Source organism: Mus caroli, unplaced genomic scaffold (genome assembly GCF_978045245.1).
Source record: "Mus caroli unplaced genomic scaffold, Mus_caroli_1 scaffold_3, whole genome shotgun sequence".
NCBI classification, from domain to species: Eukaryota; Metazoa; Chordata; class Mammalia; order Rodentia; family Muridae; genus Mus; species Mus caroli.
The window spans coordinates 33679170-33705753 of NW_028227258.1; the positions used below are offsets into that span (position 1 = coordinate 33679170).

At 38.9% G+C, this 26584-nt stretch overlaps 1 protein-coding gene across 1 annotated transcript in view; it reads right to left on the reverse strand.

The window, feature by feature from the left end:
- Window positions 1–1747: 1747 nt before the first annotated feature.
- Window positions 1748–26584, reverse strand: part of Arsj (arylsulfatase family member J) — an 83078-nt gene continuing 58241 nt past the window's right edge. Inside the window, exon 2 of the mRNA XM_021158790.2 lies at window positions 1748–4459. Coding sequence (XP_021014449.1) covers window positions 3055–4459 — 1405 coding nt within the window. The 3' untranslated portion in view covers window positions 1748–3054. The remainder of the gene's footprint in view (window positions 4460–26584) is intronic.

Sequence of the window (26584 nt, forward strand, 5' to 3'; positions counted from 1 at the left end):
CATCAATATTTAGGAAAGTGAGAAATGTGAGTATATTCATAAATACAGATGAAATGAGTTTTGCAGCAGACTAGACAGGTAAGAGCTCTGTGGTTCCAGATTGTAAAGTTCTTCATACAAAACTGTTTTGTAATTTTTTTGTTTGTTTGTTTGAAGACACCATTCTTAATCTCCATTCCCATCCTGTCCATATAGCCACCTCCACAAATTATTTCCTGGCAAAGCCAGTGGGGATTTCTCAGGTCATCCTCAGGAAAGGATCAGAAGTCCTCAATGACGTAGTTTATTCTTGAGAAAGCCACAGGCAGCAGAGAAATGCATCCGGAGCCTTAGCCAGAAGGGAACAGGCAATGGGGTACAGAGCTGGAGTAGATTGGAAGGTGCATCCCTTCTGAGCCATCTGGGGATGCACAGTGATTTGTTGAGAGTGCTTGGGAAACAATTTTGTTCATTCTTTTGAGTTTCCAAAGAGTGAGACACTGATACTTTTCTTCATTAGCCCACCCAGGACCACGGGCAAAGGGCAGGAGGGAGACTTATTGGGAAAAGAAGTTCTGTGGGAGTGGGTAGGGTGATCAGAATACATTGCCTACATATACAAACCTGACAAAGAATAAATAAACGTATTTTCAAAGTAGCAACAGATAATTCTAGAGCCATTTCCTGTCAGGAAACTTTTGGCTTATATTCAGTATTAAGAATTTATGGTTATTTATGGAGAACAAATAGTCCCACCACAATAGGTAACTGGGCTCCCATATGGGTTAGGATTCACAATCTTAATTTACCTCTTTGATCCTTTTTTGGTCCCTCTGCCATTAAGGAACATATAGAAAATTGCACGGTAAGATTCTATGCTTGTAGTAGCAATTTTACAGTCTGCCAGAATCCTAATCCAAATAATGAATTATAAAGAAGACTTTTTATGATAAAATAAATGGCAAAAGGCTATGTAGAAATTCTCATCTTTTGTAATTTTAATGCCAAGTGGGCTTTGAAAAAGTATGCATTAGTTAATGTTTTAATATTTTTGTTTCTTTTTGTTTTTCTCCCAGGGTCTCTATAACCCTGTCTGGCCTGAAAATTGCTATACAGACTAGGCAGGTTTTGAACTCCGGGAGATCCACTGGCCTCTACTTCCCAAGTTATGGGATTAAAGGTGTGCACCAACATGTGTGGATCAACCAAGGATTATTTAAAAACCTACTATAATAAAACCTTATATTATGTAAGTCACAACACAATCTTGCATTCTACCAAGAAAGGCCTGTATTGACATTGTTTCTATAAGACAAAACCTCAGGACATGCTATATAGCAAAATGGAGCATTACTCTTTAGAAACAAAAGAGTAAAATTAAGCATTTTTACTCATCTGGCCCATTTTAGTGCAGTTTCAGCGCTAGCTCAAAGATCCATCCACAGGTTTTCAGAACCACGGAGGGCAACCTCTGTTTTCTTATATTTGCATGGTAAATGGTGCAGGCCCTACCCAACTCCACCATCACCCCTGTCTGATGGTGGTTCTTAGCCACAGTTCCTGCTGTCTGTGGCTCTTCAAGTGTGGCTTCATGCCTTCTGCATTAAGAGAGAACATGGCCAAGAAAGCTTCACGCCAGGACACTTGTGGCTCCATGGCCCTGTGATTAGCTCCATTACAGAGCGTCATTCTTTAACCCTCTCAGGTTCCACTGCAGATCTTTAACTAGGCCTCATGTAATCTGTACTTCCCATTTCTATTTTTCCCCTACTCTGTACTATATAAAAGAGCAGGGCCATCATAGATATTATTTATCAATAACAGGACACTGTTCTCAGTGCAGTGAGCACATGGGGAGAAATCTCTTCATTTGCAAAATCTTTATTTATGACTATGTTAGTCCACTATCTCTTCTAATGCCCATTTGCAAAGATAGTTGCCTGTTACCAGGCAAATTATGTATATATTCATAATCATAAGTTCAAGGTTAGCCTGGGCACCTAAAAACACTAAAAAGATTTTTATTTGTCAAAATGAATAATATGATTGTTTCTGGATGTAAAAAAATTAAATCAGGAAAGCCACACTAATGCCATAAAATAAATCACTTTAATAATTAATATACATAAATAGTTTATGTTGGAGACAGTAAAGTCAAATCAACTCTGTATAGCAACAAATTTACAAAATTTAAAAAATATATTCATCTTCTAACATCTAAATAATGGTAAAATATGATGGCTGTAATTTTTTTGAATGAGTTTCCCCTTATATTTTATGAACAAAAATAAATTTTACAGTAACTTATGGTATTACAGTGCTTAGTCACCTTAAAGAATTGAAATAAAATTCTAACGTAGAACCTAAAAATAAAATAATTAAAATCACTTGTGTAACTCTTTTGAGAAATAAATTAGGCACTTTATATTGAAATTCTTGTTCTATCAAAGTGTTTGGGACGTAGTTACATTCATTTCTGGCAATGTTCAGACATGATCTGCCGTTTCTTTAAGCAGGATAAGATGAGATACAAGCTGTCCGCGAAGAGAAGCAGCTTTTCCTCAGAGAACAGGCGACAGCAATACAAAATAGAATTAGCTTAAAAGCCCAAGTTTCATGTGATACATACTTTCTTTTTTTTTTTTTTTTCATTTAAAAGTACAGTTTTTAGACCTTTGAGAGGATACAACCTCTGACGGCATCAAAAGTCATCTCTTTATCATGTTACCCTGTAATTACCCTGCACTCAAGTACACGGTGGGTCACAGTTCCTCTCGTGATTCAAGGGATTCAAAGCATTCTGTTTGGCCAACTCACTCATGATTCATCACGGTTTACACAGACTAGGGATAAATAAATAACTGCGTCCTCCTCCCTGTGTGGCCTGCAGAAGCATAGCCTTTGGCACCCAGGAGGGTAGTTTTGTCCATGTGGTAGCCAGGTACCAGAAGTCGCTGGCACAGAGCAATGTGAAAACAAGCCCGAGGCGGTTGGCCGAGGTATTTCTGAGCCAATTTCTTTGAATTACCTAGAAACCAGGCAGTATAAGTTTAGCCAAGGCAGAAAGTTTTGCATTTAGCCAATGGCAACACTTGGGTGGCATTTTGTTGAGGAACGAGCTGCCAGCTGCTTCCTCATCCTCGCCTTACTTTTTTTCTTTTGCATTTTGTTAGCCTTGGTTTTGTTTGACTTCTTTTTCTTGTTTTCCTCTTTATACCATGGACCCCAGACTCCTCCGTTGAGCCTAGGGTTGCTTCTGGGATCCTTCGGGGGGTACCTGACAGGCACGGCAGTCTTGTTGAATTGTGACAGTCTCCGCAGCAGCTTCTTCACGATGCCTGGATACCTGCTGGATAGGTCCACTCTCTCATACGGATCAGCCGTGATGTTGAAAAGCCAGATACTCTTGCCAGTTGACAAGGTAATCCTTTCATTGTGCCACCGGTTTGGGCCCAGATTGCTGAAAGCCTGAGGGGGGACCCAGTCACTGTAGCCAGGATTGCCTGTGAGCAGTTTCCAGTGTTGTACCCGGATGGCCGACTGGATTGCGGTGTTCCAGATTCCATAGCCTGCTGCCCAGGAGCCATTTTTCGCCTTGGTGTATATGGGGTCAATGTTGTGCAAAATATCCACTCGAGGTGAACGAAGACCTTCGCTTATGGTCTCCCAGATATCGTATCCATCTAGCTGAATGTCTTCATCAATCTGTCCTTCAGCCAGTGAAATCAAGGTTGGGTACCAATCGGTGATGTGCACAAGTTCCTTACATACCGTTCCCTTGTTTTTTAGAAGTGGGCTATGCACAAAGCCAATTGCCCGGATGCCTCCTTCCCAATATGTTCCTTTGCTGCCTCTTAGTGGCCAGTTACTTCCTCCTGCTGTGGGCTGCCCACCATTATCTGAGGAGTAAATGATAATGCTATTGTTATAGAAACCATACCTCTTTAGGGCCAGGGTCACATTGTGGATTGCTTCATCCAAGCAGGAGAGCATGGCTGCGTACCTCCTCCTGTTTATGTTGATAATGGATCGGTAGTGTTCAAAGTATCTACCAGGGGCTTGCAGTGGTGAGTGGACAGCTTGGTAAGCCACGTATAAAAATAGAGGTTTTGTGGGATCATGGGTGGCTAAGATTTGCTGCACTCTCTGCGTGTACATCTGTGTAGAATAGATGCCATTGTCATAGTCCCAAGCTGCATTGTCGTTTTCGTACAAGTCATAGCCACACACCCCAGGACTGTCACATTTGTAGTGTGTATAATAATCACCACTTCCCAAAAGAGAGCCAAAAAAGGTATCAAATCCTCTCTTGGTGGGCATGCAGTCTTTTCTGTAAAATCCCAAGTGCCACTTCCCAACCATATGGGTTGAATAGCCGACCTCCTTTAGCTTCTGAGGTAGGGTTGCGTTGTCCAGAGGTAGACAGTTGGGTTGGGTAGGTCTAATGATGGAATGCTGAAGTCCCGTGTGTATCTGATACCTTTGAGGAAAGAGCAAACATTTTGTCAAGGCAGGATAAAAGGGACATTCTCCATACAGATGATTCTTAAGTTAAATAAAGATTCTGTCAAGATCAACTCAACCCCGAATTAAATATAAACAATTGAGTAGCTCTATTCTATTTCCAAAGTTTTAAGTGGCTTCATGTTTAACAGTTGAAGAGAATTTTCAATACTTAGGAAAGTAAGATTTACCCCTTATCTCAAAGTCTTTCAAAAATCCTTATAAAATTTAATTAAAATAAATAGTGTTTTAATTATACGACAGAGTGCTACTAATATAGAGAATAACTCACAAAATTAGAGCATTCACACTAGCTTCTGAATCATATCCTGAGATTACGTATCTCAAACTAACACCAGTGTTCTAGAACACAGGCAGAAATAAGCAAAAATCCCTGGGGTAGCTTGTCAACCAATATTTCACGCTTCATTCCCCAACCCACTGGATCTCTGAAAAAGGAAATGGTTTCTGGTGCAGAAACCAAACTCAGTGTCTACAGCTAGAGCAGGAGGTTGTTCTTCTAGTTCCACAGGAAGTAAGAGCACTTCTGTTTGCCAGTGTCTCCCTTCCCCAACCTCCTTCCTCCACCCCATCCCTCAGTAAATTGCTTAGAATGAAGTCTAGGAAAGCAGAGTGACCTTTCTGTACTGTATTAAAATGACAAGGAAGCTCATTTCCAGCATTTTCCCTAGACATTTTCCCAAGGGATTACCCCCAGAACCAGTTACTATCATATTAAACATATGGGGTTACTGTGAGTCCACTTGCACCTGTTAATTGATGATATTTGAAAACAGAATTGACTGCAGTTATTGGCCATGCTCAAAATAACTTTTAAAATAGAACACAAACACAAAGGCTATTAAAAAATTTAGGTCAAAATGAAGGTATTCTTGGACTCAACTAAATTGCAAAGACACAAAGTAAGAGAGAAAGCCCAAGCTTGGGCTAGCTTCTTCGCAAGAATTTTATTTCAGTTCTTTAAGGTTACTAAGCACTGTAATACCATAAGTTGCTGTGACATTATGTTTGTTTATAAAACATAATAGGAAACTCATTCAGAAAAATTACGGCCATCATTTTTTTGCCATTATTTGAAAGGAGATGTAAGAAGATGATTATATTTTTAAATTTTTGTAAATTTGTTGTTATATAGAGCTGATTTGAGTTTATTAATTTCCAACATAAACTATATATATATATAAATTAGTTATTAAAGTTATTTCTTTTATGACTCAGTAAATAAAATGAAGACCTGAGTTTAGAACCTCAGAACACACAAAGGAAAAGATAATCATGGTGGCCTATCTATGTAACCTAGCACTGGCGGGGACAGGCAGATCTCTGGAGCTAGCTGGTGAGAAGTTTAGCTGAATCACGGAGCTACACAAATATATACACACATAGACCTAATAGAACACACACACACACACACACGTGCACACATACACACATTCACATACACACACGCACACACATACACACACACACACACACACACATACACACACACACCATAAAATGCTCCCCAAACCAACAAATGTCCACAATGATGGACTTTTGGATGGATATGTACTTTGGTGTGTTTAAATGCTTAGTAGGCAGTGTGATGCAAGTGTGAGTTCCTGAGTGTTAAAAGCATATGGGTGCTGATGAGGGAGTAGGGCCTGTGCTGACCTCATCTCACTTTGCCAAGCTGCATTTGCATCTGCCAGTCACTCCATTCAGCATTAGCAGTCAGCATTTCATATCAATCTCAGTTGTGGGAACTTAAAATGGAGAAACTCCTAAAGACATTTCACAGTTCAGAGGGTGTTATCATTGTTCTTGACAATTTTGGTCTCGCTGAGGATCCATAAAAATCCTATGTCAGATCACTAATTTTGTACATAAAAAATTGAGAAAGGCCTACCAAGGAACAAAGCATGTATTTGTAAAATTTTACCAATAATTCACAGGACTATGTTATTATATCTATATCTATATCTATATAGATATAATTATCATACATATACCATATATTGACCTGAATGCATATCTAATTCCTCAAAAGGTTAAGGATTTCAAGCCTTTGTAATTAAATTGGTTATTTCTCATCGAGGGGTAGAAACAAAGGAAATGATGCTTATGAAAATGTAAGAAATGTTTGTGGAGGGGAGAAAGGTAAAAAGAGAGGAGGAGAGAGGAGAGAAGAGACAAAACTGAAGATGGGGAAGATGTTAGCAGATAAATGACAGTCCAGAGTCAGTAGTGAACCAAGAGGCATCTGCTTCATTTTGAAGATGGGGAAGAGTTGGCAGATAAATCTGAGTCCAGAGTCACTACGGAGTTAAGAGGTTTCTGCTTCTCCTAAAATAGAAAGGTTTCTATACTGGGAAAATTTGAACCAATAACAGAAAGTTTTGCCAATAACTCATAAGGAATGAGAGCGTTTTCAGGTCATTTTCTCCATTAGTAGTTCTGAGGCTCAGACTACAGGAAAGAGTTAGGAGCAGAATGTGGGACCCTGATTAAGTAGGCAGGTGTTAGAATCTGACATACCTGGGTTTGGATTTCCACAGTTATCTATGAAATTGGGGGGATTCTTTAACCCTCTGATCTTCAGTTTCCTCATCAGGGAAATTAGGATGATAGTATATGTTGGGATGTTTGGATCCCAAAAAGAAGCACAGAGTCTAGGGTGGGGAGGACAGTTAGAAAATGGCAGTTGTCACTATGACCAACTAACAGTGTAGACTTGGTGTGTAATGACATTGGTAGAAAGTTTTATAGTTCGTAGATTTTCTTTCATATGTCTAATTACACTCAATCCTCAGTGTTGTAGGGAGAAGTCACATTCTGTGTCTTCATTTCATGGCCAGGAAGGCAGAGAGGCAGAGAGTTGTCGTATTTTTATTGACTGCATCAATTGCCCACCAGACTGTGACCCTGATTTTGGAATAGCATGGCTGTGCCTGTTACTCATTCAGTTTTCAAGCTATTAGTTACTATGACTACTTCCTGAAAACATCCAGGGGCAGTCAAAAGTGAAGGATTAGCAAACCAGATAGTGAGGCTTATGTTGATCACAGAAATATTTGAGATTTTAGCAGAACATTGGGCAAAGGCAAAAAGAAACTCTTTTCATGTTAGCCAACCCCCCCCCCCCCACACACACACCTTCACCCTTGCACATGATTCCTTCGCTTCCTAAAGCTTTGTTATTTCCTAGGCATAATCAAGATACAGCTAACAGTGGAGGCGACTTAAAGGTACAAATTCTCTTGCCTTAAGATTAGGGGAGATGGAGGCAGTGCCTGCCAATCATATGGAAAGCAAGTTGCTGCTTCTTTTTGTTCCTTCTCCCACCAAGAACATTGGTAGATTGTTTTAATTCAGACAAGAGAGGGATGAAATCTGAGATGAGTTTGCCTGAGTATTTGGGGTGAGCATGGCTTTCACTCGACAGCAGCAACTGTCCAGAAGACACAACAGATAACTTCAAAATATACCACCAAATCCTGAGTGAACAAAAGGTAGTTTCTTTCTTCTTTGATCTCAACTCATTGAAGGAAGAGTCTAAAGGACCCCTTTTAATCAGGAGGCCAAAGTTAATGTGATTAGTAATGAGACAAACTGGAACTGTGTGGAATGCTACTAAAGAGGAAGTTCTAGGAAGGAAGATAAAACAAAAACAACACACAAAAAAAAAACCCCACTATATTCTCTACAGAATTCCAACCAAACATACAGAGCTTGAACTTACTACAAGATTATGTTGTGCTAAGAAGGGTCTTGAAGAAGGGGTATTTCCAGTTTGGAAGGAATTAAGGGGAGGTGATGATCAAATGTGTGATCCTGAGCTACAGTGAACACAACCAGAGAGCTGAAAGAGCTAAGGTGACTCTCAGGAGTAATTGAGAAGAACTATGTTGGTTCCCTAATTTGATGGAGTCTAATAAAGAAGAAAAAAGGCAATACGGGGGTGGGGGGTAGGGGTATGGTGCGTTGTAGGATAACAGTATGAGGGATGGTGCATGCTCATGTTAGAAATTAACTCTTAAGATAATTCAAGGAAAAATGTTTCTGGGTTTCCCTGCAATTTTTCTATGAATATGAGATGGGGTCAAGTATAGTAAAATACATAAAAATAATTATAAGTAAAAAATATTTCCATTGAAATTTCAATTAGTTTAATGGCTGTATATGAATTTATGGAATTAGATCCACTCAACTGTAAATTCAGTAAACAAAAAGAGAAAACATACTAATGAGAAAGAAGAACTAAAGTGCTAATAAGGAATTATATTATATTAAAGCAAATTCTGAGAAATAATAATTCCACCCTATGCAAATCAGAACATAAAGAGAAAACTGTTTACTATTGAAGCACGTGCCTCAGTTTATACAAGTGCACATTTGTGTACTATTATAAAACAAATGCCAAATAAAAATTTAAGATGAGACAAAACTAAGAAATTAAGGAAAATACCATAAGATGGAAAGACCTCCACCTTATACTTTATTATTTTCTTAGTCATAATCAAGAAACCACTAACAATGGAGACAACTTGATGCTTATGCTCAAGAATCAATAGGATTAATATTGTGAAATGACTATCCCGCCAAAAGCAACAGTCCCCATCAAAATTCCAACACATTTCTTCACCAAAATTAAAAAAAAAAAAGAAACAATTTCAAGCTCAGGTGGCAACACAAAAACCCTGGATAGTTAAAACATCCTGAATAATAAAAAGAACTGTTGGAGATAACACCATCCCAGATTTCACATTGCATTGCATAGTATAATAAAAATTTCATGGTATTGACATAAGAACAAACATATCAACCCAGTGGAATTCAGTTGGAGTCCCAGACATAAATACTCACACCAATAGACACCTGATTTTTTTTTTTTTAAAGAAGCCAGAAGTGTTCATTGGAGAATGAAAGTATCTTCAACAAATGGTGCTTGGCAAACTGAAGGATGCATGGAGAAGAATCTACATAGATTCATACTTATCACCCTGTGCAAAACTCAACTCCAAATGGATCAAAGACCTCAAAATAGGGTCAGATATATTGAGTCTGATAGAAGGGAGAGTAAGGAATAGTCTTGAGCTCACGGGAACAGCAAAAGGCTTTCTGTATAGACTATTATTAGGCACCAAGAACAAGAATTAATAAATAATGTTATATATTTACTCTCATATATGGATGTTAGCACTTCAACCTTGGATTTCTATGCTGCAACCTGAATAATCACAAAGGTTAGGTACCAGGATGGGGGCAGTGAAGGTAGAGGACCTCCTAAGGAAGGGGAAATAGGATTTAGTGTTACTGAGAGATAAAGGGGAAACTATATATATATATATATATATATATATATATATACAATTCAAATGAAGTTATTGTATAATGTGGAAGACAATAGCCGAATTAGACATCTTATTCTACCAAGTAAAACCTCCATCAGGTTTTTATATCTTACTGAATCATTGGTCAGAGGATCCCATGGTCTGCCCAAACTTTGCAGGCTATTGTCAAGGCTATTCGTTGCCCTCTACAACCTGATGCTAAACCCTGTTGCTGAACATGACACTTATGTATTGAAGTCACTAATAGAATCTTTACCCCTACTGACAAGAGTTCATAGCGCTGAAGAGATTTTATGCTTTGGAAAGAGAAAGTTCATCATCACTGTCACCAAGCTACAAACCCTGTGACCTACAATAGTGACCTACAATAGTGACCTACCTTCAAGATATACTGCTACAGATGCAGCTAGAGACATGAGCTCTGGGGGTACTGGGTAGTTCATATTGTTGTTCCACCTATAGGGTTGCAGACCTCTTCAGCTCCTTGGGTACTTTCTCTAGCTCCTACTCGGCCATCATTGGGAAGAGAGGCCCCTTGGTCTTGCAAACTTTATATGCCCCAGTACAGGGGAACTCCAGGGCCAAGAAGTGGGTAGGGGATCAGGGCATTGGCAGGGTACAGGGAACTTTTGGGATAGCATTTGAAATGTAAATAAAGAAAATATCTAATTAAAAAAGAATAAAAAAAAAAGAAAAAAAAGATACACTGGTACAATAGTGGCACAAATGCCATGAAAGTAGCCAACCACTTTTTGACTATTTGTACGGTCCATTCCATGGGATAGAATACATGCCTGGCTGCTAAAGTGACCAAGAACCTGAAACTAGACAGGTCATAAACCTAGGGGGAAACCTAATAGTATTATTATTTTGCTTAAAAAAAAAAAGAAAACATATGCTGTCCCAAGCTATCGTTCTCGCCAGCAAGAACACACTCGGACAAACAGATTCTTCTGTGGCAAGCTTTATTGCTTCTTAAGGAGGGAAGACCCAGACCCCGGAAAATGGTGCTGCTTCTATAGCCTTCAGCGTGGTGTTTCAGCACCTGATGTGGCGTGTCAGCTCCTGATTTGTTGCTCGCCCATCACCTCATTACTACGCCCCGAGATAGGCAGTGACTAGGCGTGAGTTCACTCTCGCACTTGCGCACAAGGCTTGTTTACTAGTTAGGCACAGCGGAAGCCAGCACAATCTTATAATGGTGATTGCTCACAGCACGCTTCTCCACAATATGCAATAAAAATGACCCCTAATGACATTACTGTACCCATAGATCAGTGCCTTGTTCTGCCTTCAGCAGAGTAGCCTCTTTATTCAGTAGATGGTGTCTGTATATGTATGATGTGTGTGAAAATTAGTTCTGTGTTAGCCATCCACTGCTGAACATGGGGCCTACCCTTAATTGTGATTAACGCATGTGTCTTCTTCATAGAGAGTATTTTGAAAGATTGCATTACCTTTATTAAAAATAAAGTGACACTCCTGAACTAGTTCGCTTTTTTGGTCTGCTTCCTGTGTGAAGGAGATTCAATAAGATATGCATGCACCTGGCCATGATGGCCACCTGGTAACAACAACTACCACCATTCTCATTTCCCTGCCAGTTGACAGGAAACACGCTAAGTGGCCCTTTCACCTTGGCAGGAGAACATAGGAGGGAGTTTATAATCTTTAAAAAAAGATATTAATTTGTATCACTAGGTATTCGATATTATAATTTGAAAATAATTCAATTTGTCCAAGAATGTAGGATCAAATTATGGTTTAAACTAATTACACATGCAACAAACCTTTATAAGCAGAATATAAAATCAATGCTAATGGGTCTGTGAGGATTCCGAAGTCCAGAAGCATAAAAGAAGCCACGAGTTCAGTGAAAATTGATTTCAATAGGAGGGAAACAGACATAGGAGATTATAGTTTATAAATCGAGTAACAGATATTCATAATGCATAAAAATAATATTGCATATTGCAAAAGGTAGTTATTTATCACTTGCTTTAAGAAGACTCTGCTGTCTTGCAGAATAATTCTATTTATAGGCCTTAATTTCATCTTTCAGTTAATTATACCCTGGAGGTTGGTGCAGCTGGGTATGGGTGTCACAAGAGAAGAACTCATTTTCTACTTAACAGTCATTTCTCTACTATCGTCCAAACACAATGCTTACTTTGGGGGCCATAAAAATTATTGAAATGGTCTCTGCTATCAAAATACTCAGTCTAGGGGATAAGACCAAAAAGCAATTAGAGAACCTTCTGATTACCAGCAAGCAGCCCAGCATTCTTCCATTAAGTGCTGATGGGCAGGATCAAAAGACTGCTCATTTGGAGCTATGTTTAGACATTTAGTACAACCACTGGAGTATCTTGGAAATGCTGACCAAAGAAATTGAGAGAACACAGAATAAAGCACACTATTGGGGGAACCAGACTCTAAGATAGTTCATTCAAGAGGAAGCACCATCCAGGTGGGGGCTGAAGGGGAGATAAAGAATGTTCCATGCCTCCATGAGATCCAGCTGTAAGTAATTTTCTCAATTAGTGATCACAGAGGGAGGGACCAACTCATTTGTGGGTGGTGCCACCCCTGGGCTGGTCGTCTTGGGTTCTATAAGAAAGCAAGCTGAGCAAGCCAGGGGAAGCAATCCAGTATGCAGCTCCCCTCCATGACTTCTGCATCAGCTCCTGCCTTCGAGTTCCTGACCTGTGTGAGCTCCTGTGCTGACTTCCTTTGGTGATGAACAGCAATGTGGAAGTGTAAGCAGACTAAGCCCTTTCCTCTCCAACTTGCTTCTTGGTCATGATGTTTTTTTGTGCAGGAATATAAACCCTGACTAAGACAAACATGAAAAATCCATACATGTCTTCAGAGGACATAATGTGATGAAGCTGGAAGCTGCTAAATGACACAAGCTGTGTTATGGTATTGAGCAAACTAAACATTTCATATAGGTCATCGATCAGCATGGGTGCGCTGTTCAAAATAATGCATAATAAAACCCTTGCATTAGCAAACTCATTCAGACAGCAGTGAGGACAGATTAGTGAAACAAGACATACTTGTGGCTATTTAGTCTAAGAGAGAAACAGTGTCAGCAAAATCTAAGATTGGCACAGTGAAGTTGAACTATGGGAATATTGTGTTTATAATAGACACTCTATAGGGCTACTAACTGTGGATGGGGAGCAAGGAAGACAGAATGTTCAAAGTGGGCTCCCCAAGTCTGGGTGTGAGGAGGTCTCTTGCACTGAGATATGCATCCCAGGAAGAGACATTGAAAGGGAGGGCGGTGAGTCCTGATTTGTGTTGCTAAAATGTACAATAAAGTAGGGGAGATTCAATACTCATTAGCTTGTAGGCAGCAGTCAAATTCATTAGACTGTAGACAGATAGGGATAGAGCGGGAGAGCCAAAGTGGAAGCCTAGAAAATATCCCATTTTGGAGCAAAGCAAGAAGTACTAGCAAAAGGCTGAGCTGAAGCAGCTACTGTGAACTAGAGCAGGGGAGAGTTTTTAAGAGGTGGAGGCGTCACCTGCCATAAAGAAGCAGGAAAGGTGAGACCTGGAAAACATCAACAAGATGCAACACAAATACATTTCAATAGAAGTCCGAAGAAACAGAAAAGAGGGAAGACACAGGTGGGGAATGGAAATGATCAGATTGTGAACATGGACACTGTTTCCAGAGGTGGGGCTGTAAGTGCTGATGGGGAAAAATGTTGGCAATATATCACCACGTGAAAGAACAATGGTTGAAGCAGAATGACTCTTCTATTATAAAATGTTTATGACAAAAGTGTTTAGGTCTCATAAGGATAGGGTCTTTTTCCACTACTACATTACCTAAAACTGTTTGGGGTTCATACATAATACATAGTTTAGGAAGCTGTTAGATTAATGAATAATGTAGCATATTCATAAGGAGAGAAAAACCAGTGAGACTGTATGTGAAACTATTAAACATGATTATTTCTATGCTGATGACAATTGCAGGAGAAGATACTTTTATTTTGTTTTATAAACTGATAAATTTATATATAAGTGAAATTTAGATGATTGCCTTAAAATTAGTCTTTTCTACTCAGAGTACATAGTAACTCTTGTCGAGTCTACAAATTATATATATCATAATTATATATAATAAATTACATGTATCTACTGTCTAATCTATCTTGGTTTTCAAATCCTCCTGTTTGTCCTTGCAATTGCCCAGGATCCCCAACTGATTAACATCTTCAAATTTATTATTCTGTTTAACTAAATGCCGATTTCCTTGTGGAAAAGACCTACTAATCACACACGAAGTGGCTCCTCTTTGAAAATAGTTTCAATCAAGAGGAAGATTCATCACTAGTACAGAATTTTCTCTTTTACATTCTTCTATTCTCTGGGGGTGAGATTAATTGATGTTAATTAATTAATATGATACTTTATCTTTTCAGAATCAATCCATGGAACCTGGGCTACTTTCTCCCAAGTGTTAGGATTACAGGGTGCATCACAGTATGAAGCTCTGTAGACCTACTGTGCAATCATAAGATCTCATGTGGAATTTACGAACTACCACATATCTTTCAAAATGAATACCCCTTCCTGATTTCTTTGTATGGCAACTTATTTTCAGGAAACATTTCGAGGAGCAGCTTTGTGGGCACATTTAAAATTCTCTAAACCAACATGTTTCTAAGACACAAATAATCACATAAGATAGTGTGTCCATACTTCAAAGTACTTATAGTTTCCTTCTAGTCTCAATATGACCACAGCTTACTATTATATAAGATAAAGTTTTTCATGTTCAGTCTCTCTACTCCAAACAGAAAATATATTTAATATTAAATGTTAAACCATGCATGACATTAGTAACTATGCCCTAGAAACAGGCTACATTACAGAAAATATCCTTAATAAGTGTTTTGTAAGAACAATTAGGATATCACAGTAAAATATAGTTCCTGGGAAAATGTAAAATCCTTTCAATTAATTCAAAAGTATTACCTCTCTCTTTTATATGAATCAATCTAAAGAGATTAGCTTTTCCTTCTATAGATATAAATGTCATATTTAAGAAGTGTAACATCTCTTTGTAGTTATGCCGTTTTTCTTGTTTTGTGTAGTGTGCTTGTTCACATGTGTGTATGTGTACACATATGCATTCATGTGGGGGGTGCAGAGATTGAATCTGGGTGCATTCCTTCATTGCTCTTCTCCACCCTGTGTTTTGAGACCGAGTCTCACATTGAACGTGGAGCTCATCCCTTCCCCTAGGCTGGTCGGCCAATGAACTTCACAGATCCTCCTGTATCTGCCTAAACCAGCTGCTCCAGCGCTGTAGTATAGTTAGAGATGCGCTACCATGCTTGGCTATTGAGGGTTTAATGTGGATCCTGACAATTCCAATTCAGGTTTTCATGCTTGACCAGCAAGGACTTCTCCACATGAGCCTTCAAACCCGGGAGTCATAGAACTTTGAAGAAAAAAAATTAAAGTTATGAACACTTTCAAATTTATCTTCATTTCGTGATTCTGCAGCTATTAATCCAACAAAAAGTTCCATTCATGAACAGATTATTTCCTTTTAGCTGTGGTTAGGAAGTACCTGTCAAGCAACTGAATGTCGTGGCTTCCTCCATTAGACTGATAATGTCAAAGTATCTCATTTCAAACTCATGTGGAACACATTTGCATCTTAGCCCTAAGGCATGAAAAAGGAGTTGAAACTCAAGATGGTAGTTCCAGGAAAAAAAAAAAGGAAGAAAATACAAATTTAATTTAGTAGAAGCTGCACTTCTCAAGCCCTTAAACATTATGGGTACTGTAGCTCTGGTGACGATGTTGGTGAAGTATAATGCATCATGAAGATAGGGAAATTTGTGATATACTATGTATCTGAATTAGGGGACATTTTTCTGTCTTACAGAGAGTTGAGCAAATAACACAATTGTTTATTCACCATCCCGGCTGCTTCTCTTCACGTTCAGCTTATTACCTTCAAAGGATGTTTATAATTCTAGGATGAAGCAGTTTCCACGCATAGGGGAGAGCATCGTTGAGTAAAATGTACATTAATTGCTATAAATGGAGCTGATGAATGGGATGGTTGGCACAGGCACACTGGGGTAAAATGTATCCACTCATTAACGGGTGTTAGGTTTCCTTAACGTCTGAAGTTATGGGCTTTAACGCACCTGTGCCTTTGCCCTTTGATTAGTGTGCTTTCTAAATTCTAACAACGACAATAGTTGACTCTGCTAGATAAAAACACTGAACCACTGTTTGTTTGTTTATTTATTTTTATATTAAATTCTAAGTAGATCATTTTACTCTTTCCTTTCCTCCCTCAAACTCCTCCCACTACCTGCTACTTGATTCCTGTCAAATTATGGACACTTTAAAAAAATTCATTATTGTTTCACACAAACATAAACACATGCAACACACACACACATATATACACACACATTCATACTTTTCATCTATATCTATATCTATCTACTCATTCTGTTTACTCTTACTTGTTTGTATCTGATTTCAGGGCTCATCATCTGGTACTGGATTACCAAGGAGGGCTTTCATCCCTTATGGAAAACTGTATCTCCAGCACGGGACCATTTTTTCATAGTTTGGGATTTGTTATTAACATGAAAATATTATGAAGCAATTCATACTAACAAATAAAAATATAGAATTAATATATAATGAAGTATTAAACTTTAGAAGTAGCTTTAAAATTTCACTAGAAAATTAGCATGGTAAAATGTATTTGTTACCCTAACATTTATTATAAATTATTTTCCCTATCCTATGCACTACAAAGGCATAGCTGTTACTGCTTTGATTTTGTATAGCAATTTTTCTCTTCTTTTAGTTTTCTCCTTTATGTAAAAAAATTACTCAAAATATTTGCTGTATTCAATTCTTAAGGTTTTCAGCTATGAGATATTTCCTAGTGGTAAGAACCACTTTTAAAATCCAAAAGAAAAATGGATATACCCAGATGATCTCTGATACATGTGTCTCCTGTCTTAAATACCCCAGGAGTGAGAAACCACCCACATGGCTTTATTCTTGCAGCCACCTCTTAACCCCCTTGCAGCATGGAAAAACAGTCTTCTTTTGTGGTTATTAAAAAAAAAAAAACAAAATACATTTTCTCTGTAAGCCTATAGAGTCCTATGTTTTCCCCAGGAATGATATCCTTAATTCCTAATGGAGTGATCAGGAATCACTGCACATAGGGATTGCTGCAGTCAGGTGAGAGTCCAGTGCCTGTGTGGTGGGGAGACGGCAAGTAGATGGCTCCACACTTTATCACACACACTCTCCGGAGACTCTTGATTTTGGGAAACGTTTCTCTCATGTTCATAGCTGAACCTCAGAGGATAACTGCCCATTTCCTGGACGATGAGCGGGAAAGTGAGTATATCTGTTAGGAACCAGGGTTTGGGGTGATTGGTAGGCACCCAAACTGTGCTCCACTTTTGGATATTCTCATGATTTGACATTATAGGCATGTTCTAGCAAACATTATGGAACATCCAGCCAATATGGTGACGCTATGAGAAGCTGAGATGGGTTGGTGGTGATTATAAGGCCAGTGTGGCTTCATAGTGAGCCTCAGTGAAAAACATTAGGAAACAAACAAAAAAGGAGAGGGGGAAAGGGCAGGGGTGGGGGTTGGGGAAGAAAAAAATAGCCCAGAAGAGTCAAAATATACAGGCTCAAATCTTGTTCTCAGGTAAGCTGAAACTTTGGTTAAGTGAGCTCCCCTGAACCTCAGCACCATCTTTATAAAGCAGACAAGAACAACACCCAAACTCCACAAGGCTTTGTTCCTTTGTCCTTTAAGTAAACTAGAATATATAATGCACATTGAATAAATGTAGGCAACAGGAGTTAATAAAGGACTGCTCTGTTCCTACATCTTACTTCCTCCCATTCCATGGTCCTTTCAATCTCCTTTTTTCTTTTCTTCCCTGTTCGTTGAACACAATTAGAGAAGCTCAAATCAGAGTGAAGCAGAGCTGGTGCCTAGGGCTGCTCTAAGGCCAGTAGGATGGCGAGCTGTCTGCTGCCTTCCCTTTTCCTGGGGGCTTGGAATGTGCAAGCATCCACCATCCGAGTTGCCTCTTCTCCTCCCTTTTACTGCACTAATATGTGAGTCCCTTGAGGTGTCTGTGAGGAGATGCAAAGAGACAATCCGCACTGTGAATGTGGAAACCCATGGTTCTTGCTAGTGACTCAGATTTATTTTCACAAATCAATATACATTCCAAAAGGAGACAGTTTGAAAAAAAAACCCACGAGGATAAGTGTTGAATCTATACGAATATTTATGATATGTTATTATACCAATAAACAAAAAGTCTGCTCAGTAGTTAGACTTTCTAGTGTTAATTTAACATGTACATTTTGATACACCCCAAAATTTGTTCCTGAAATTTTTCTTTTCGGTGTTTAATATGTTTAGTGTATTATCAGAGGCAAGAATGGTTGGTAGATAATTTCTGCTGGGATATTGTTTTTTTAGTCACTAGAGATAGGTTCCCAAACTACTCTACAAACACGGCATGCATAGCTCCAGGAAAATAGCCATTTCTGGGAGAGGTGTCTGTCTCAGAGGCAGCTGTGTTGGTCACTGCAGTGCATGTCCTTTTGTCTGACTCTCTTGCCTGCTGACCCTTTCCTGAATAATTGAAAGCAATCATTCAGTCACATTCCTCCTTCACCCTTCACCCGCTGGTCACCTCCTTTTAACATTTGTGGTGTAATTCCAGTACTGTCCATTGCCATAAACTTCGGCAATCCTACAGAGTCCAATCCTGCCAGATGTGTCTTGCAGTTAGGTTCTAAGAGAGAGATTTCCCCAAAGTAGCTTAATTATAATTGACATTGATGCTATTAAAAACGTTCATAAAAGAATGAGAACTAAAATTGTTTTCAAATGTTCAAATGTACTTCTTATATTTTAATTATAGCACTGAAGGCTACTAGGAATATCAAATGATCTGAGCTACTAACCATAAATTATGCATTTCCTATTATTATTTGCCACTATATCATTGCAGTATTCAGTGTGACTGATGTATGCTTACCAGTAATTCTGAAATTCGGCTCCACATCTTTTTTTGGGAGGGGGCTGGTTTAATTTACTTTGAAATGGTCAGCTATAAAATTATGCACCTGAGAACACAAATGGAAATTTCATTTTGTTTTTGTATTCTTCTCATTTACAGAAAATGGAATAGCTTTCTCACTGAGTTACAATGATTGTTAAAAGAGTCAATATATTAGAAAAACATTGGAAGTACAATATCAAGCAATTACAGGTTCATAAGGGTTATTAGAATTTTAATAGTCTTATCATACTTTCCAGCCTGTTGCTTGTTTTGCTTGTTGCCTGGTATTACCTCATATTAATAAATAAGATTTTAAAATGTTTGTGTGTGTGTGTGTATGCGCATGAGAGAGAGAGAGAGAAGGAGAGGGAGAGAGAGAGAGAGAGAGAGAGAGAGAGAGAGAGAGAGAGAGAGAGAGAGAGAGAGCAGGGTAACTGTGGGAAGTCCTTTTTCTCCTACTACTTTGCAGGGCCTAACCTCAGGTAGTTAGGTCACTGAGCACCTGCCATGCTGTCTTGCTGGCCCGGTAAGATGTTTGATGAAACTGTTGTTGACCAACTTTTGACCTGAGAACACAACATACATTCATTTTCCTTTTCTGACTACATACCTCAATAAGGCTGAATTTTCTGTATAAGCTTAAACAGAAACAATAGATAGTAAAGAAAAATCTAGATACTACCAGTCAGTGTTGGCATTAATAGTTTCAAAACAACAAAGGACACTACTCTTCTCCCTCCTGATCCTTGCTTTGTAGACTGGTTATATTCCATAAGAGGTCTTATTTCCTATACTCATCCTTATTCTGGTGAAAGCTAGTAGGTAGAACTCTGCAAGCACACCTGATTTGGGAACACCAGTAGTGATGTGGGTCCTGAGGCTAGAGCTGGTGCTTAAATATCTCTGAGTTATACTATGATGAAAAGGATTTGAACAGATGTGTCAGTCAATGGCAATGGGCCATACATTCTTTATTTAAATCATAAAAATCTCCCTCTAAAACCTAAATGATAATATTAGACAACAGTATTCTAGTCATTAGGAGATGGGCTTTGGAGTGACCATTCCAATACAGAGTCCATCCTGGTCTCTGTGGCAGAATGAAAACAAATATTTCAAAAAGTGAAAACAGTGTGTGGATTTTTTTTTCATAACTCAAGTCTACATTGAAAAAAATCTATATTTCTCCCTTAAAATTCTCCAATAGTTGGCCATATTTTTATGAATAGCTTAAAAATAAATAAAAGGAGAACCTTTTTCTGCTATATGAGCTATACTTAAGCTTAGAGATGTCTAGTTTTAGAGCAGAACATGGGGTTCAGCTGAGATCAAGGACCCAATTGAACACAGTCCTGATGGGACTGAGAACCTCTAGAAATTAGTGGAAGACTCCTGAGACTGCTGGACTGACAGGCATTGAAACCAACTTTAAATAGGTCAAACAGCATGAAGTTCCAGGCAGAACCTTGGGTAAACTTCTTCTCAATGCATACAGAGACTAGGAGTTCTTAACAATTAATTAAACATTCCATGCCTTAATGTGAATGAAGCATCTGTGTTAACTTTCATGTACTAATCCAGTGATAATTATTCACACTGTGCAATTAAACAGAGGAGTCCTGGCTTGCGGGCCGAGCACATTGCTGTGGGTTAGGCCTTGTCACCTAGCTCCTTGGATTTCCTTTTATAAACATCCTGATCACAGCTCCCTCTCTCATTTCCTCCCAGTCCCACCCTTACAAATCCCTCCCTCCAATACTCCTCTTCTCCTCAGAGAAGGGGAATCCCTCTTGGGTACCACTCATCCTGGTATAAACCTTTATATAGAGATAGAAAAATTAAAACTACTGTTCCGGGATCACAGTGGTTACCTGGGTCAAATAACCAAGTAGCTTCCCTGAATATGAAAATACGCTTTCATAGAAAAGTCATGTTTTCACGATCTTAACTATCATAAAATGTCCTCTGGAAAACCTTTGGTTGCTATTAGGTACAGATGAGATTGCTTAATCAGTATACCACACTGAGTAAGTGAAATACTATCCAGGATCGCTTTGTACTATCCCACATAGTGTGAACCCATACCACGTTTACAGGAAAACATCTGAGTGACTATTTCTGAAAAGCTAAAGGACTTAATTAACAGCACTTGTAAGGACCCTGGGATAAGGGGATCCCGGGAGCCTTTTCGTTCCAATGTGCTAATGTAAGAAGCTTTCGCCAGCCATTGAACGCTGAAAGATAAACTGGATTTTCATAAAATAAGAACTCTCTTTTGGTACAAAGGGAAATCATGGGCTGGGGAGAAGAAATGGGTCAATGAATGAACTGACACACTACTTGCTGTCAGCTGTGGGGACATGAGCTTGGATCTCCAGAACCCTGTAATGTTGAGTGTTCTGGGATGCATCTGTGATCCCAGCCTGTCTACTGTGATGTAGAAGGCTGAAACTGGAGACTTCCCATGAGTTATGGGCCTGCTAGTTTGATGGATACAATAACAAAGAAAAAAAAGAGACCTCTGTTTCAAGCAAGGTGGAAGGCAAGGACTAGGGCCATCTTCTTCCCTTCACATGGGTCCCGCCATCATGAAATTAAAAAGAGAAAAGAACAGTCATAAAGAATGCAGAAAACTATGTGCCACTCTAAAGGTGGACTGAAGAATTGTGACACATGCTTAGTACTGAAGTTGGGGTTTAAATCCATGGGACATGGCTGGTGAGTGTAGTCCTGCTATGATTGGATACTATGAGGAAGTCAATCTGACAAGAATTTTACATATATTATCGTATTGTTTAGTAAAAGTGGATATTTAAAACTTTAAATAGCAATGCATCAAATCATCAAATGTCACACTCATATTTGATGTGGAAGAAGAGCAAGCCCTAGAAAGCTCCCAGTGGGGAGATTTCCAGGAATAACATTACACCAGGACACTGAGGCTTGGTTAACTACATTGGAGGCCTGGACTATGTCAGTATTGTCGGGGGCTAATTTATGTTCAAACAATAAGAGATACTGTTTAAAGTATTCTGAAACACACACACACACGAGAGAGAAAGAGAGAGAGAGAGAGAGAGAGAATTTTCAGCGTTCACGATTCACCCAGGTGTGGTCACATACACCTGTTATCTCAGAACTTGGATGACAGAATCAGGAAGATCAGGAGCTCAGTATCAGCTTTTATTGTATAATGAGTTTAAAGGTAGCCTAAGCTACACAAGACTCCACTCCCCTTCGCCCAGAAAACAATAAGAAAGGAAAAATAATAGAAACTCCAAACTTTGGGTAATCTCAAAACCTTAACAATATTTGCAGGAAACCATGAGAAAGAAGTGTTGGCACCGAGCTTTACAGCCTCTGTGTTGATGATCGCTGTGCTGAACATTGCTCATTTTAGCACTATTTGAGGAGTGGAAAAAAGAGGGCTTAAGACAGCAGGCCATTTCAAGCAGAGAATACTAACTAGTAAGATTCTTTTAATCTGCATCCTTTTAAAAAAAATTCTCAGTTAAATGCCCATGGAAAGAGGGGCATTCAGAGTTACTCACCCAAAACTATAGAACCTGCTTAAATGGCTAGAGATATAAATTTTAACCAAGAGGCCCTGAGCTCCAGATACAACCAAGCTAATTACACAAGCTGTTATGAAAAGCCCTGCTCCCATAGCTCAAGGAAAAGCTGGAAGCTATAGGAACTATTTCCCAACATGTGGTAGCTTTGCTTCTTAGAAACTAGATGCACTAGAGTTGAGTTTTCTCCTTCACAGATTACTGGAGCAAAGGCTGCAGCCAGCAGTTTCTAACCCAAATCATACGCATTTCCTACTTCAGAGAATCTACATGCAGACAGCCTGGTGAGTGAAAAGCAATGAGAGGAGCCTTGGTTTGCACAAGTGGACCTAAACCAAGGAGTGCCAATGGTAATGTGTTGTAAGAACAATTTAAACAACAGGCAGAATGCCTGGGCAGCACACGGCACACAGCACACAGCACACAGCCCCCTCTTAGGATCCATCAACATCACTGTGAGAAAAGTACTGTATTGATGACATAAGAGACTATTTAAGAAACTCATGAAATAGTTGCCTGTAACTATTTTCCCAAAGCAACACTCTGATTAATTAAACCCCATCCCTTTAGACATTGGATAAGTATCAAATTGCAGTTCTGGGTGTGAAAATGTAAACTAGCCCAAATTAACTTGAAAGAGTGTTAATTGGTGAGAATTTTCAATCAAGGAAGAAATGTAATTCATCACTTAATTTTCATATTAAACATGTAAATAGGAGAGTTACTATCAAATATTTTAGGTATTCTTTTGTGATTAGCTATTGTTCTGGGTTTAATTATGGCCTATATAGCACAGTATTTTCCTGTCTAGTTTGTTTCTGTTCTTCTCTCTCACGTCACCAAATATATAGTCATGTTTTATAGGTACTTGATACAAGCATCAGTACACTTAGCTCTCATCAATCCCTCTTATAGTCTCACTAGGTTAAAGACAAACTTAATAGTCTTTCGATGTATACTCATAACTTTAAAAACAAAAACAAGACATAGAGTAAAGTTTTAGGATACCATGAAATGTTGTAATATAAATTAAATTATAAAACTCTCTCTAGCGACAGAATTCCGTTTGATCATGCAGAGCACTTTTCTTTAATCACATTTCCTTCTAGTGTGCTCCATGGAAGAATGCAACTTGTTCTACATAGAAAATTGTGGAATGAACCAAGTCAACTTGGCCAAGCCAAGGTACACAGATATTTCACTCAACAGTAGTCTAGATAGTTTCTGAGAGAAATGTGAGGTGAGACTAAGACTTAATTCAGTTGATTGTGAGCGATCAGATCGCCCCCTGGGTGGGTCTCATCAACTTAGTGCAGACACTTGAGAGAAAAGGTACATTTTTCTTGAAAATAGAGTTCTGCCAGCAGAACATTGTTTGACTGACACTGCCACATCAACCCCTCCTTCCTGTGGCTCCATCCTGTCAGGTGCCAGTTACCCTATGGATGGTGGCTTTGTGCCATCCACAATTCTATAAGGTCATTCCTAAAATCACTCCCTGTCTCTCCTACCAGCTCTGTTTCTTTACAGAATATTGACTAATGTCAACTATTATTTCAATACTCGAAGTGCTTTGTAAAATGTTTTAGAAACAGAGAGTAACACTGATATTTCTTAAATTATTAGGGAATAAAGAGTAATATAGAAGCTTGAAAGTTAAAAATTCATCACTATACTAACGGAAACTGTTCAGTGTAAAGAATACAGAACCAAAATTAGGGAAAAGAATGGAAGTTGTGTGCAGCTTTGTCGCACAGTATTAGCATTGAGTTCTCTTTGTTGCTCGATGAAAGAATAAATGAGAAAGTGGTTGGTTTCCCTTAAGACTTTTCATAAATAAAATAGGACGTCTGTATTTAGCTAGCTGAGGAGCCCACAGTTTGTTAGAAGTATGTGTGGGTTTTTTCCCCCCAACAGAACCAATTTAAAGGAGAGAGGTTTTATTCTGTATTACGGTTACGGTGTATAGTCCATCATGGTGGAGAAGCAAGGTATCAGGAACTTCATGCAACTGGTCACAAGGCATTCATAGTTAGAGATTAGGTGTTGATGAACACAGGATGCTGCTCAACTTCCTTACCTCCACATTATACATCCCAGGGTCACAGACAGAGAATGGCATTACCCATAGGGATAAGTCTTTCAGTTTCAATAAAATCAAGATAATTCCTCACAAGAATGCCAACATCCCAGTCTCTAAGATAATTCTAGATTGCCAAGTTGACAATCATGACAGTACCTTTCCAACATCCCATTTGGTAAGTAGAGGAGGTGAGAGAATCCAGGGCTATCAAATCAAGCACAGCTGAAAGGTCAAAATAGCCCCTAATGACAAGCAGCCATTTATATTAAATGTAATATTAATTAAAACCCAGTTTTTTTTCGTTACATTAACTACATTTTCTGTGTTCATTGCTGCCTGTGGGTAGTGGCTATGAAATAAGGTATAGAACACTTGGGTCACCAAGTAAAAATCTGTAGGATTGTATTCTCTAGTGCAAGATTGTAGTTATGACTTTTAGTTTTAGTGTTTATTTGCGGAGTTCATCAACTTAACTGTTGAGTATTTTAGTTTTCTTGTATATAGTGTGATAATTGTGGATTTTATTAGCATGGGCTGTTTAGATAATGAAAGACAATATGAAATAGTTAATGCTTTGTAAGCATTTTCATAACTTCATTCAAATTGTAAAACAATTACTTTATGTACTTATTGTGTTTTTATTTAACATATTGGGTACTATACTACTACTGGCATCTTATAATCAGTAAATTATGAAATACTGTATTCTCAGAGCAAGGAATGCATCTCAGATTTAGAGATCAATGTGATATGCAATTTTTATAACAAGGAAGTTAGACCAGAGTATGAGCAGGGACTAGTTTGCAACAAAGAAAATTTGCTTTTATTTGTTTTCATTAAGATGAAAGTTTAGACCTGGGATAAGCCAAGAATCAGTGAGGGTGACCTTGGCTGTGACTCACAACAGAGGGGATATGGAATCTGAAGAATCTACCTCCTGTCACCAGTTAGGAACCCCAGTGGAACGTTAGGGACACCAACTTACCAATGAAATGTTCAACCCAAATTTTATTCTTACTACAAGAAATGCAGGCACAAGAGATGGAGCAGAGACTGTGGGAATGGCCAACTGATAATTGGCCCAACCTGAAACCCATCCTATAGGCAAGCACCAATTCCTAACACTATTAATGATTCGCTGCTATGCTTGCAGACAAGAGCAAGATGTTCTCTGAGAGGCTCCATCTAGGAGGTGAATCAGACAGATACAGACACCCACAGCCAAATAGGGGATAGAGCTTGGGAACTCTTATGGAAGAATAGGAGGAAGGATTGCATGCCCTGAAAGAGATAGGAACTCCAAAGTAAGACCAACAGAGTCAAGTAACCTGGAACCTTGGGGCTCTCAGTGTCTGAACCACCAACCAAAGAACATGCACAAGATAAACCTAGGCCTCCCTGCACATATGTAGCAGATGTGTAGCTTGGTCTTCATGTGGTTCTTGAACAACTGGAACACGGACTATCCCCCAAACTGTTGCCTGTACATGGGATATGGTCTTCTAGCTGGGCCTCCTTGTCTGGCTTCAGTGGGAGAGGAAGTTCCTAGCCTCACAGAGACTTGATGTGCAAGAGTTAGGGGAATACCCAGGGGTCCCTTTACTGTTCAGAGCAGAAGGGAAGCGGGGATAGAAAAAGGATTGTGGGAGGGGTGACCAAGAAGTAGGCAGTGAGTGGGATGTCAAATGAATAATTAAAATAATTAAATTGAATTTAAAAAAAAGATGAACTTTCAAATATATGTCATGCCATTTATACTATGATGGTATACCACAAAGTATAATACTTTTTCTCTTTAAAGGCTGAAGCAAGGACACATCATATTTCAGTCACCTTTAGTTTTATAATTAACCCTTCCCACCCCTCCTTACTTTCCTTCCAACCTTCCTCTCTCCCTCTCTCCATTCCTCCCTCTCTTCCCAATAAAGTGTCCCTAAAACACAGATGAACAAGAGGCAGCTCTGTCTC